This window comes from Ursus americanus, chromosome 1, assembly GCF_024610735.1.
Source record: "Ursus americanus isolate L20-20 chromosome 1, mUrsAme1.1.p, whole genome shotgun sequence".
In the NCBI taxonomy this organism is placed as follows: domain Eukaryota; kingdom Metazoa; phylum Chordata; class Mammalia; order Carnivora; family Ursidae; genus Ursus; species Ursus americanus.
The window spans coordinates 103,339,918-103,355,097 of record NC_142127.1 but is presented as its reverse complement, the minus strand read 5'-3'; the positions used below and the strand labels follow the sequence as shown (position 1 = coordinate 103,355,097).

General features: G+C 46.2%; 1 protein-coding gene across 1 annotated transcript in view; it reads left to right on the top strand.

Annotated features, from left to right (window-relative positions):
• Positions 1 to 15,180, top strand: part of DRC11 (dynein regulatory complex subunit 11) — a 146,810-nt gene that overhangs the window by 95,695 nt on the left and 35,935 nt on the right. Inside the window, exons 12-15 of the mRNA XM_045794047.2 lie at positions 282 to 349; positions 3,893 to 3,975; positions 11,711 to 11,818; positions 14,914 to 15,113. Coding sequence (XP_045650003.2) covers positions 282 to 349; positions 3,893 to 3,975; positions 11,711 to 11,818; positions 14,914 to 15,113 — 459 coding nt within the window. The remainder of the gene's footprint in view (positions 1 to 281; positions 350 to 3,892; positions 3,976 to 11,710; positions 11,819 to 14,913; positions 15,114 to 15,180) is intronic.

The window sequence follows — 15,180 nt, the reverse complement described above, 5'->3', positions numbered from 1 at the left end:
AGAATGCTCGGTGCCTGTTGGCAATCAGGCCCTGTGCAGGCTTCGCAGGGGCGACCTCACTGTCTACCCACCCAGGGACATGCCCACATAAGCAACCTGCGATTTCCCAGGCCAAGCCCTCCGTCCAGGAAAATGTGGCAACCACACGTTCATTGTGCCACAATAGACGTTCCCATCCCGTTCCCTGCCACCACTACCAAAAAGAGCTGCCCTACCAAAGTTCTAGAGCTAATTTGCACACTTGTTTTTATTAAATTGTTGGCTATTTCTGTTTTTTCCAGAAAAAGAAAGGAAAGAAAGGCAGAAAAGGGAAAAGAGGGAAGAAGGACAAAGATCTGACAGCTGACAGGTGAGGTGTGCTCTACACTTGTACTGCCCATTGAGGGACCCCCTCCCCACTCCCGAGCAGAGGGTAGGTCACAACAAAAGTCCGTGGCCCCAGCCGGGAAAGGCACCCCTCTCTGCCCACCATACCTCCTCCACCCTGGAAGTGCTGGGGCCACTCTGCAGTCCCGTATAGAGTGGCCCCCTAGCCTGCAAAGATGTACGCCGAAGGATGGATGCCAGAGGGCCTCTGAGATCGTGCAACTTTTTTAAGTTTTAAAATTTATAGGGTTCTTTTTTTTTAAGATTTTATTTATTTATTTGAGAGAAAGAGAGGGAGTGCAAAAGCACAGGGAGGGGCAGAGGGGGAGAGAGAGACTCCCGAGCAGACTCCATGCCAAGAGAGGAGCCTAACCCGGGGCTCGATCCCATGACCCCGAGATCATGACCTGAGCAGAAATCAAGAGTTGGATGCTTAACTGACTGTGCCACCCAGGCACCCCAAAATTTGGGGGGTTCTTAAGAAATTGTTCAAGAAATGGCATCCTGATCCAACTTTTGAGGGAGTACTGACACTCTTCAAGGACAGAGACTGTTCCCAGTTTCTGCCCCATCCTGGGCCCGGCCCACTGAGGCACTTCACAAATGCTCGTTGAAGGGAAGGATGGAGTTTTGCCTCATCGAGGGGTGTTTCCATTGCCTTGAGCTCCACTGGCCAAATTTGATACTCTTGAGTCATTTTAAGTGCTCATTTTTTAAGCTGAAATGGCCCTTCAGTGCTTTGACATTGGAAATAAATAGGACCTAGGTTTTCAGATATTTTCAAGGAATGTAGTGGAATCTAAAAAACAGGTGCAGGAAACAAGCTAGTGGTCACCAGCTGGGGGAGGCCTGGGGGACAGGTGAAAGAGGGGAAGGGGATCAAGAGGTACAAACGTCTTATAAAATAAGTAAGTCATGAGGATGTAATATACAGCATAGGGAATATAGTCAATAATATTGTAATAACTTTGTATTGTGCCAGTCTAATAACTAGACTTACGGGGATCAGTTTGTAACGTATAAAAATATTGAATCACTATGATACACATCTGAAACCAATAGGATATTGAATGTCAATTATACTGCAGTTAAATAAGTAAGCAAAAATAAAATAAGATGCAATCCCTCACAAGTGAATGTCAGAAATCATTCTGAAGGTCTACTGTTCTTCCCATGGATTTTGTTAATGGATACCACGGATTGCTCCCCTGTGTGGGAGAGTTTCCTAGTCATCCCCTGGCTACCAGGGATACATTCCCAGACTCTGCTTGAGAGCAGATCCACGAGGAAGGAAGCCAGCTTAGAACCATCCAGAAGGAAATAGGAGATAAGAGTGCTCCAGGGCTAGTGCATGTGCCTGGAGCCTGGCAGGCAGCCTCTGGAGAGACAGCCAGAAGGGCATGTGGGCTTTGGCTCTGTAGAGGAAAGGCTCCTACAGGGCACCTGTAGGGGCAGCTCTCCTCACTTGAGGCTCCATCATTTGGGGACAGGTTCGAGGTTAAGACGCTGTGGCTGACTGCTGCCTAAGAGTGGCTTGGTCAGCATCCTGAAAGTCAGGTGCCCAGTTCCTGGGGCACCGATCCCTCCAGGCACCAACACTGATGCCTCCTGGGGACCCAAGGGGCATCACGGTGCCTTCTCTAGACGGGGGTTCAGCCCACGCATGCACATAGTGCCACAGGCCACAGGTGTCTTTTAATAGCTTGTAAAACCCACTTTTCTCCTTTGCTCTTACATTAGTCCCAAAACCAAGTACAGTCTTGCAGGTGAAGAAGTTTATGCAAAGTGCCTTATCCAGACACAAACCAGAGCTAAAATCAAATCTACCAATATGACCCAATCACGAAATTAAAATCATTCATTCACCTTCTCGTGCCTGTAAGGATGGGTTTGCCAAGTAAAATGCAGCTTAAACAAGACAGACCACACACACGGGGCTGGTGAACAGAGCCATTAGACACTGAGTATGTTCTCGCCCGGGCCCCTGCACCGACGGACCGTTGTAAGTGAGCCGCGGGCGATTCTATAGCAGAACGAGGAGAGACCAGGATTATTTTCTTCACTTTTATGCCCAAAAGCACAGAAACAGCTGGCTGTCTCATTCCGGGAAGACTTTTCATTTCAATTTTGGAGACCCTATGTCTCTAGACTAGGGCTCATGCCTAGTAAGACAACGTCGTTTGTCTCATCAAGTTAACATCAGCCTGACACCAGTACTCTATCACACGAAGGTAGTTTTAAAGTTGAAAATGTTTGATTCCTTAACAGAAGCTCATTTCACTGGAAAGATCCAAATATAGGCTTGTGTTCCAGGCTTCTTAATATATTTTGTTTTGATTGTTTTAGAGAATCTTCAATTTTACGTTAATATTTTATGCATCTATTCTATGTTTATATTAAATCAGTGTTCTAGTTAAAAACCTACATTTGGTACTTCCTTGCAGGTCAGATATTGTTATCCCAAATCCCATTACAATTAAAACCTTCGTAATTCGTGGCAGAATCTTAAATGCTATTTTAATTTAAACACTATTTTAAATATATTTGAAAGAATAAAATTCTAGTCAATCAAAGACTGGGGTCATTGAATTAACATTTATCCCAATGGTATTTGGCTTAAATATAACTGATATTCTTGATCGTACTAACCTGGATCATAGAACAAAGAACTGGTTAAATGTAGTTATATTTACAATCCTTCATTCTAAAGAAAGACTAGGGTAGAACTAAAGCATAAGGCCCCTAGAAATGAAAAGGAAGTAAACAAAACATCTCAAAGGATTAAACTCAATACCTGAGCTTGACCTATCTAAATTCCTACAAGCCAAGCCCCAGTTAATTTCACTAGGAGTTTCATTCATTAAGTAGGATACTGTCTTGAGTTTTTCCTCAATGAATATAAATTACCAGTGTGCTGGCTATATGCCCAAGCCCCCCTTGGGAAGTGGTTTTAATATCTGTAAACACTATGGAAAAGTATAGCATTCTCCTAAAAAAATCATCACAGTCACTGCATTAGACATTTTGTCTTTCGTAGTAGAATGAGTTCCCCTATAAGCCTTGGTTCTTTATAGATATTTCTTCTAAACTATTATGCTATTGGGTTAAAAAGAAACATCAATTCTGTGAAGGATTAATGATCTACTACGGCTTGCAGATGCTAACTGAACATATAATTGTGGGCCCATTGCGCTACTTTTATTGGTCAATTTCTAATTCATATCTGCGCCATCACAAGGACTAATGAAAGGGCAGACTGCAGGAGCTGTGGCTGGTCTCAGATGCCCATGGATATAATTCTTATTAATGGGAAATGTCAGATGTACACATGGATGAGCAAAAGTATTGTTTTTAAAGCCTAGACTCTCCCCAAATTGTAGAAACGCTTCCAAAAATCAACTTATTTGCATAGATACAAATGCGCTTAGAAATAGATCTGGTGAAAGTTCTCTGCATATGTGGTGATTAACAGAAATGCTGGTTTTATGTGTCTGCTCACGGAATAGCCGGTCTGCTTTATCACCAGGACCATTGAGTCTCTGTATAAGGAACTGGTGGAAGAAGGGTTGCTGATCCAGGCTCTGAAAGTTAACCTCTCCGATTACATCGGTAAGGTACACCAAAATCAACACGTGTATGTGCCGTATATGTCGCCCCTTGGGTTTTGAGGTCCCAACAGCTGGAAATATGTTTCATTTGCATGTTTGTCCAAACCAAAACCTGGCCCGTAGTGGTTTGTAGTAGATTTTTGTTGGACTGAATGGATTTGAATTCATTCTGCGCCGTGAACCCGCAGGTCCAGCTCTCTCCCCGAATGTGGTAGAGGCAGGTTTTTGAGCCTACTACCAACTCTCCTTGGGGCATTCCGTCTGGCATAAGCTAAGCTGAGGAAATGAAGACTTGTTCATACTTTCAGGTTTAAACAAAATGCCCCAGGGGAACAGCACCTGGAACTTGAACAACACACAGTTCTTACGGGAAGAATTCCTTCCAGAAGGGGCCACCACAGACATAACTGGAAGGAAGGACGGGGGACATTTGCTATCACTGGGCCCACTGAATGTTTTCTCTTAATTTTAAAAAAAACAACATGATGACCTGAAAACACACTTAAAGCTTAAAATTTTTCATAATCCCAGCACCCTAGGGCAGGTTTAATGTTCGCTTTCTCGCATCTGCCACGAACCAGAACATTCTCCCGCATAACCACAGAAGGATAATCGCCCTCAGACATCTTGGCATTACTGCAATGCTATTACTTAATACCTAGTAGGTAATCAACTCCCCTAATTGTCCTAATAATGTCCTTTATACATTTTTGTCTTTCTGAATCCGAAAGCCAATCAAGGACCGTGGCCGTGGTGCTCATACCTGTTTAGTCGCCTTTCACGCCTTTAATCTAGAACTTCCAACCCGGCATCTTTCACGCCATTGACATTGTCAGAGTCTGAGCTGTTTCACAGACTGCCCTTCGACAGAAATGGTTTGATGGTTTCCTCATGCTTGATTCAGGTTAAATGTTTCTGGCAAGCAGACCACGGAGCTGATATTATGTCCTTCTCAGTGTTTCATGTTGGGGGCACGTGTGTCCCGTCACTGGGGATGTTAAGTTTCATCACTGGCCAAAGTGCTGTTCCCCAGATTTCTCCACAGTTAAGCTTCACTCTCCCCTTCCTAGTTAATGAATAATCTGGGGTGGGGGGGATTCTTCGAGGCTCTGGAGATGTTGTTGCCAGCTGGCTTAAAGTTTTTATCCTCCACCAGTGATTTTTGCCCGTATCAGTTACTGCTAGGGCAGGTGCAAAATGGGGGTGTTCTCTTTCTATCATCCCTTCTATATTTAGTAGGTGCCATTTTTCTAGAAAGAAATGTCCTTCCCACCCTCTTTTTAAATTGTTGTGGTATCAGTGTAGAAACATGGAATCTCTCGTTTTCATTGTATTATATTACACATTGACCTAATTTTGGCCTGTAGGAACATGAAGGTTGACATTTCCCTTTGATCAAAAAATGATTACTTTAATGCCTTTGAAATAAAGCCACAGTTCCTTCTTGAGGGCCTGGGGGAGCATTCGTATTTCCTAACAGTATAAGAATTTTACCAGGACATATACTGGACTATATATTGGGTTTCTATTTATTTTTTGTGTCTCTTGTTCAATTACCAAAGGGTTCTCTCCTGGATTCCCTTGAGTTTGCTCTGTTAATTCTGTGCATATGAAAACATGACATTGTTAACAGAACACTGTCCCTTTCCTTGTGGCTGAGAATCCCTGACTTCTCCTTCTCCTTCCGTATTTTCCTTTGACATCCAGTGTTTTTGTTCATCACTGAATTTCTAGTGTTTAGACAGTGCCTGGCACAAGGTGGAGTCTCCAAAAATAAATTAATGGTCATATTTCTCATCTTCTGTTTGATGTCTTACCCATCTTGGACTTCGCAATGATCTTTCGGTTTCCAGACAGCACCTTTATGACACTTAAGGCCAAAGTGAACACAGTCAGACCTCAGGTGAAAACGACCCAGTCTAATGAATAGACCTGTCTCCAAAGAAGACATGCAGATGGCCAACAGACACATGAAAAGATGTTCAACATCACTCATCATCAGGGAAATGCAAATCACAGCCATGATGCGATCCCACCTCACACCTATCAGAATGGCTAAAACTAACAACACAAGAAACAACAGATGTTGGTGAGGATGTGGAGAAAGGGAAAGCCTCTTGTACTGTTGGTGGGAAGGCAAACTGGGGCAGCCACTCTGGAAAACAGTATGGGGCTTCCTCTAAAAGTTACAAATAGAGCTACCCTATGACCCAGCAATTGTACTACTAGGTATTTACCCAAAGGCTACAAAAATACAGATTTGAAGGGGTACATGCACCCTGATGTTTATAGCAGCCTTATCGACATTAACCAAGCTGTGGAAAGAGCCCAAGTTCCATTGACTGATGAATGGACAAAGACGTGGTGTATATACAGTGGGATGTTATTCAGCCATCGAACAGAATGAAATCCTGCCATTTGCAACGATGTGAATGGAGTTAGTATTGTGCTAAGCGAAATAAGTCAGTCAGAGAAAGAAAAATACTGTATGATTTCACTCATATGTGGAATTTAAGAAACAGAACAGATGAACATATGGAAGCGGGGGAAAAGGGAAAAAGAGAGAAACAAAACATACGAGACTCTTAAACATACAGACCAAATGGAGGGTTGCTGGAGGGAGGTGGGTGGGGGAGAGCTAGATGGGGGAGGGGATTAAGGAAGGCACTTGGGACGAGCACTGGGTGTTGTACGTAAGTGAGGAATCACTGAATTCTACTCCAGAAACCGATATTGCGCTGCAAGTTAACGAACTAGAATTTGCATAAGAAGTTTGAAATAAAAAAAAATGAGAAGAAAATGACTCGGTCTAACAAAATCAGTCAAACTGCCACATGGGCTTTTCCATGTTTTCCTTATTTTTTCCCAGTTAAAATCCTTAGCTTGAAAGATGGCAGTGGATCGTCCCAAACCCCCACGTAAAAGCAGGCAGAGCAGCCAGAGAGCGAAAACAGAAACCAGCGGACAACATTTACAAACTAAATGACGAGGTGCCCCTCACACCCCAAAGTACAAGCCACTGGGGACACAGAGCAGAGGAACGCCAAAATAACCCACAGGCATTCAGGAGGAGGCGCAGTGGACCGGGCAGCAACTGCAGCCGAAACTGCGAGGGGCTCGGCCACCTCAAAAAACGCACACCACCCTGCTTCTAATTTATCTGGAAACAACAGAAGAGGGGGCTCTATGACATTTAAAAAGCTGCCCCGTGCCAAACTTTCTTCTAAAAGTAGAGAAGTTCTACCTCACATAAAATTAAGCAATGGAAACATCCAAGATCAAAGCCCATGCAATGTTTCTATCAAAAAGAAAGAATATGAGCAGCCCACGGAATGGGAGAATATATTTGCAAATGACACTACAGATAAAAGACTGGTATCCAAGATCTACAAAGAACTTCTCAAACTCAATACACGAGAAACAAATAAATCATAAAACGGGCAGAAGATATGAACAGACACTTTTCCAGTGAAGACATACAAATGGCTAATAGACACATGAAAAAATGTTCAAAATCATTAGCCATCAGGGAAATTCAAATCAAAACCACACTAAGATACCACCTTATGCCAGTTAGAATGGCAAAAATTGACAAGGCAAGAAACAACAGTTGCTGGAGAGGATGTGGAGAAAGGGGATCCCTCCTACATTGTTGGTGGGAATGCAAGTTGGTACAACCACTCTGGAAAACAGTATGGAGGTCCCTTAAAAAGTTAAAAATTGAGCTACCCTATGACCCAGCCATTGCACTACTGGGTATTTACCCCAAAGATACAGACGTAGTGAAGAGAAGGGACATATGCACCCCAATGTTCATAGCAGCATTGTCCACAATAGCTAAATCATGGAAGGAGCCGAGATGCCCTTCAACAGATGACTGGATTAAGAAGTTGTGGTCCATATATACAATGGAATATTACTCAGCTATCAAAAAGAACGATTTCTCAACATTTGCTGCAACATGGATGGCACTGGAGGAGATAATGCTAAGTGAAATAAGTCAGGCAGAGAAAGACAATTATTATATGGCTTCTCTCATCTATGGAACATAAGAACTAGGAGGATCGGTAGGGGAAGAAAGGGGTAAGAAAGGGGGGGTAATCAGAAGGGGGAATGAAGCATGAGAGACTATGGACTCTGGGAAACAAACTGAGGGCCTCAGAGGGGAGAGGGTGGGGGAATGGGATAGACTGGTGATGGGTAGTAAGGAGGGCACGTATTGCATGGTGCACTGGGTGTTATACGCTAGTAATGAATCATCGAACTTTACATCAAAAACCAGGGATGTACTGTATGGTGACTAACATAATATAATTTAAAAAAACATTAAAAAAAAGAATATGGAGCAAATTAACATCACAAAAGGACATATAAATGGAGCCCACTCTTCCAAGCAAGCTAACATACAGTACGAAAATTACAGAAGAAATATAAGAATACATAGAATGGAATTAGAAAAACTCGGAAATGAGCTGACAAAACTCAAGGAATATTAGAAATAAAGAGAAAAATCACTTTAGAAAATAAATTATAATGAATCCAAGAATGAATAAATAATGCTTTAAAAGAAATAAAACGTGAAAGACAGAATGTCCCCTTCCCCACCCCTCACCTTCTGAAGGATGCTTGCCCTTTATGTGATCCTTCTGTGCCTCAGTTTCCACAATTAGGGGAACACTAGCAGCTCCTGCCTCATTAAATCGCTGTGAATAGTGAGTTAGGAGATGGGGCATTTAGAGGGTGTGCTTGGCTTGGCGCCGAGCAACCTGTTGTCCTGCTTTGCTGGTGGTGGCATTCTTGCCCAGTCTTTGGCAGGCTCGGGGGGCTGCCAGTCGGAGGGCTTGTGACTTCATGGTGTCTCTGTGGGTGTCCCCCCACCAGCCTGCATCACAGAAGCAACGAGCACAGGGCGACTGCCTGAGGCCAAAATACAGGGAGAGCACACACAATTCATATTCCCCCAAACTATCGGGCCCCACCCGTGGTTGTCACTGTGCCTTTGGGGGACATTGACCTGAGGACAGAGTTAGTGTTTCTTGTACTCTCCTTGGTGTTCAGAGCCTGCCCTACAGAGGAGAAAACTTAGCATCTCAGACGGTATGTCTTACATATTTATACACATGAAGCCCCCCAAAGCTTCGGAGGAGGTGGCACCCCAGTACGTCCTGCACAATCTCGGCAGAGCTGTCACAACACGGACTCAACCTCGTCCCGGGAGCTGGGCAGCCTGCATCCAGCATCCAGCTTATGAACAAGTCCGTGCTCGTGACCCGTCACCACGTCACACACGTGCCCGTCCGCGTCGCTGGGAAGCGGTGCATGTGCAGCCCTGGTGGAGTGGGGGGTGGCAGGGCGTCCCTGCGCTGGGGGGGGGTGGTCAGGAGGGGGTCAGTGTCTGCTCTTGGGCCTCCGCCTCTGGTCCCCAAGGAACGTATTTGGGAGGCTAGGACTTGTTATAAATTGCTCTCTTCTTCATACTCCCCTTAATGCTGTGTGGGGTAGAATGCAACATTAGAGGCTGATCCCCCCTTGTTTCTCAAATATTTTTTTATTTCTCATCATTTTTTTTCCTGCTTTGATGTCCCCATTCTCTTCCGTTATTTTACTCCTTCTGTATCGTTTGCTAGAGTTGCTGTAACAGGTGTCACAAACATTCCCTCCCGGTCTGGAGGCCAGAAGTCCAAGATCAGTGTCAGCAGGGCTGATTCCTTCTGAGCGTCTGAGGGAGAAGCAGTTGCTTTGCCGTAGCCTCTATGGACACCCCCCCCCCCAGCTCCACATCTCTCTTGCTTGACTGCCAGCCCTCCTGCCTGGCTGCCCTGCTGCCCCCGAGTTCCTATGACCTCATCATTTCATCCCTGGGCTTGTCCCCTGGAGGTTTGCTGCAGCCTCTGGCGTTCCCCATCCCTGCGTCCATCTTCACACCTGTGTGCACATGGCCACTTTCACAAAGGACACCCACCGGTCATATGGCACCGGGACCTGCCTTAATGACCTCACCTTCACTGGTTATATCTGCAATGGCCCTGTTTCCAAATGAGGTCACATTCTGAGATGTTGGGGATCTGGATTTCAACATGGGAATTGTAAGGAAACACAGTCAGACCCACCCGTAACACGTTCCCTGTTTCTCTTCCATCCACTGTTGTAGGCTTTCTTGCCCTTGTCCATGCCTCGTCGTTAAAATGCCTTGTCATCCACTGTTTCCTTCTTCCCTCTCTGGCGGAAGACCTGGGAACTCTGCAGGGAATCCTGAAGTTTCTGAGTTCTGCCTGAGTGGATGGGAAGGGTTTATGGTGAAACACAGCCACACGCTTTCCAGATGGGGCTCAGCGCTCGGCAAGCGGCCGGGGCTGGTGGTGTCCTTCGCTCCATCAGAACCAACACCCACTAATTCAACTTACTATGATGAGTCTAAATGAAATCTGTTAGGTTCTAGAAAATATGGTGCGTCTGGGTATTAATATGGATTTATTTAAGCAGGAAAATTGGGGTTGCTTTCAGATCATCTCCAATGTCCTGTTTACAGCAATAGGCACTGGATTTACTGGTGGCTACAGGATCTCCTCCTGCTCTAGTGAAGGTGAAATTAACCACTCTCCTGTTTATTACCTGCTCATTAAAAAGCGCGGGGATCGGAAGCTGCAGTGGAAGCTTTCGCTATCGCTCATTCTCTCCACCAACACCCATTGTCCTTGCCAAGGACTATTTTTTCATGTGGGAGCTTCGAAAGCCTGCCCTCCACAACAACACAGCGAGCGTTAGCTGGTCTTTAATTTTCTTAGCATTCGAAAATGCTTTCAAGCTTTCCTTCTTCCACATACACGCCTGTGCATTCTATTGGACATACGTGTAGAACATCGAAAGCTCTGCAAGATCCGTACTTCTTACAGAAAGAAAAAGTCAGAAGAAAAAATGATCAAGACACTGAGACTCACGCACTGAGTATTTTTCCTTCAGATCCAGGTACAAATCAAGAGAGAACGGTCTGAGCATGGAAAGGTCCCTCTTCATGACAAATGGAGACAGGCAAACTAATTTTCCTGGTGACCTTATCTAAATTAGTTAGAAAATAGCACTTCAGATTTATGACGAGTTACAATTAAGACCTTTGATGCCTTCTAATTAAACCTGTAAAGATTTATTTCTGTATTATTCCTCTGGTAATCCTTTGAAAATGATAAAAATGTAAATGAACATTACCCGCGAAAGGAGATGTTTCTATTTATCCTAAATTAGACTCATAGCCTTCCTTTCAAATGACTGCATTTAGGTTCAGATTTACACTGCTCCAGTACAAATTCCACATTGATCTTAAATAATTTATTTTTAAAGTTTATGCAAATGTTAGGCATAATCGCTTGGAATATACATATAAATTAAATAAAGCCTACCATATTTTAGTCTACTTTGTATGTCCTTCATTTGAGAACTTTGTTCCACTTCACATATTCGATAGGCAAAGGTTATTTTTGGAAATCCTGGAGGTTAGTGTCCTATGCAACGGAACGCCCCATCACTGAAGCCAGGATAGAGGCAGGCGCTTGCACGACTGGACGGATTTTCTCAAGCCTTTGTCTGAGAGAAGATGTGTTCTCCGTGACCCTCTGCAACCCCATTCTCTTTGCTCAGAAATGTTGACTATGTATTCTGCGTTAGTTTTGCAGGTGCCAAGCTCACGCGGCTCGGACCGGCACAGTCTCCCATTTACTCAACCTCTGTTTCTGTTCCCCCAGGAGAGTACAGCTACCTGGGGACCACGCTTCGCCAGGTATCCATAGAGCCCATGCCTTCCCTCCTGGACGTCCGACAGCTCATCGCCCTGTACGGGATCTTGCCACTAGGTAAAGGGTCCACACGCCCCGTGGGTGTTTCCTAGAAGCAGGCGTACGCTACTTGCTGCCTCTGGCAGCATCTTCCTGGTTGAATTCTTGGTGCTGAGGATTTTGAGTGAGGGTAGTTCTATTACGACCGTGCATCCCGGAGAGCACAGGAAGGTGCTACCCGGGAGCACGTCTGCACCACTTCTGAGCACCTGCTTAACATTCTGGGCGGAAGGTCCTGTCGGCAGTCATCTGGAGAGATAATAACCAGAGCAAGCACCTGCAATTAAAATTAATCAAATTAGACAAAGGGCTAATGTTAGGCTGGCCTTTTACACACAGGCTTCTGTTACTAGTTCCTTAACAAAGCCGGCCTTTCATGCACCAGCGAAAGTGTATTTCATGAATCTAAAGGATCAAGGCTCCGCCGGTTTTCACTGACATCCAATCTAACTGCTAAATAAGATTCGATCGTGGTTGTTCAGACCAAAGGCCCACAGTTCCGCGGAATGCCGACAGGTGCAGAAAGGGCGGGGCTCTCTGTCACAGCGCTCTCTGCTGCTCTCATTGGCTCTTACCATTAATAACCTTTTTATGTGTGCGACCTGAGTCACCTGGGGCAGCCAGGCTCGGCTCTGACGACAATTCTGAAATAGAAATCGTGTTTTATTTGTTTAACTGGCTTTAAAATAACATGGGAATAGTTTGGCTTAGACTTATTGGCAAGAAACAGTTCATTCCTCTTTTAATTTAATGTCAGAAGTAGTAAATGGAATTGGAGGTCAACATAAATTTCATATATATGCAAAATTTATATCATAAATAAGTATATGATACTTTGGGGGTCAACAAAATTAATATGCAATATTTACGAGGCCCATGCAAATAAAATAATTAGCCCTCAACCCTCATCACAGTGTGATGGAAAGCAGTAGAGCAGAGAGCACCAAGACCCAGCATGTTGTTAATGGAACTCTTAAGACATCATTGAGGGAGGCGGGATGTTCGATCCTTGGCTCGAGGATACAAAACGATGGATGTCGTTTCCAAGAGGGCCTAAAAGCATCAGAAGAACGATGCTCAGGAAGCATCCCACCAGAACCCAAAGTCCCTACGGCTGCTGACCTCCCCGAGCCTCAGGGCCAGCAGGCGTTTCTTCTCAGGACTTGTGTGTGTATGTGTGTGTGCAAGGCACGAACTGGCCAGACAGACAAGGACATTTACGGACCTGCCTTCGGGTGCTTCCTTTGAATTTCATAGATCTAAAACCGTATCCAGTGTCAACACAGAATGTGTTTGCTGGCCCTGTGTTCAGGTCTCCACTGCCAGGACTAGCCAACCCGGCCGCTCTGCAGAGGGCCCCAAGGACACGCCGTGAGGCCACTCTGCACCCTGGCCAGGCAACACAAGCACCCGCTGGCCTCCAAAGCCCCGAGAGCCTCAGCCAGGGCTCCCAGGACGAGGTGTGAGCTTTCCAAGCCCCCTGGGCAGATACGGGAGCACCCAGGATGCATCTGGTCTGCGTTCACCCACTCACCCTCCCAGAAATATGACTGCCCCACAGAACGAAGAGGGAGAAAAGGAAGGGAGGAGGACACTCGGCCAGCACCCTTGGCAAATCTGCAACCCTCAGCCATCTCCCAGGGACCCCTACGGCTGGCACTAGTCTCCCTCCCCAGCCCCTTTCTGTCCCCTGCCATATCACCAGCAGGAATTATCTGCCGCTCGCCGGCACCTGCCTGACTTCCCACCCCAGGCCCGCAGTCACTGCGCCCTCTCACCCTGCATCTTCTCAAGGGTCCCTGTCTCTACACATTCCAGTTCTGCCCCTTCAGAGGCCAGCTTAGGTGACACTCTCTCCCAGAAGTTGGGCCTGAGGCCCCCATCCCACCTGGCCTGGAATTGGGTTCTTCTCCGAACCCTCCGTGGCTTACGCAGATCTCAGCACTATTTGCCTCCCTCCTGGTCACATCCACTCAGGTTCAGCGCCGTCCTGGCCATAAACTCTCTAGGGCAAGTCCTGACTCTTCCCCACCGGCCCCCAGCCAGAGCCACGAACTGAGCAGCCCCCATACCAGGTGCTCAACGGACCACCCGGTGAATGACATGGCTCTCTTATCCTGAGCAACAGAATCTCCTTTATCACATTGCGTTCCCGTACCCCTCACATATCACAAATAACACACACTGACGTCACTTCATTTTAAACAGCACTCGCTCAGAACTGGCTTCCAAGTTTATGTTCCTGATTATTTGGTAAATTTCCTATATCTTTTCAGTTACACTAGAAAAAAAAAGGCACCATAATAATCGTAATATGGACATAGTCACAACTGATCAAACTGCCCCGTCACTCCCCAAAGCAAAGTCACATGATAGTAGATGTCTTGATCACAGCACTTTCCAGGATTTCACTTTATAATTGCTTAGTGCCAACGTGCGCTCCGCTTGGGTTCAGGACGACAGGAGGTGCTCGAGCCCGAGTCCCGCTCTGGCCCGGAGGAGATGGGCGGTGTGGCGGGCCTCCGAGTGCCTGCATAGTGACTCAAGGCACTTCATCAAGAGGTGTCGGGTTGACTCAGCCCCTGCTGCCAGGCTGGAACCCGGGGCAGGTCGAGGAAGCCCGGCTACTACACCTGGCTCCTGCTTCTCCCCTTTCCCTCCTGAGAACCACGAATGAACATTCCCAGCCCCCCTCACCAGCTGTGTGTCCACATTCCTTTTCCTAAGCTTTCAAAGAATGTAACACCACTGCCGACAAGCAGAGAAAACGCCCCCTCTAAAAAACATGCCAGAGGTAAGTGTTTGCAGGAATGTTCGTTAGAGTTAGGAGTTTGGAGGAAATTCTAGGGTGAGGGGTAGCAGGGAAGCCACGTACAGAATGAGTAAGTAAGGAGATCCTGTGGCCCCCACCTCGAGCCCTGACATACAAATCAAAGGGGTCACAGGCCGACTCCGACGGGGGATGTGCCTCCGGTTAGAAATGCTTTGGACACATTCATCACGGTTGCAGAAACTGGGGTCACGCGCTGCAGGAACAGCCTAGAGGGATCCTCGTCTCAGAGCCGCTTGGCTCCTCTGCAGGATTTTAGAGCCTTTGCCTCTGCCTTTCGTAGGTTCTGCAGCGGTGCACGAGAAGGCTCCTTTGGTGAAATCCCTGCTGCTGGCAGGGCCATCGGGGGTAGGGAAGAAAATGCTGGTCCACGCCATCTGCACCGAAACGGGAGCGAACCTCTTCAACTTGTCCGCAGCTAACATCGCGGGGAAGTACCCCGGCAAAAACGGCCTACAGATGATGCTGCACGTGGTGGTCAAGGTACTTGGTGCATTTCTTGGCTTCCAGCGCCCCTCCCTTGTTCAATTCCACGTTCAGATCCTGCCGC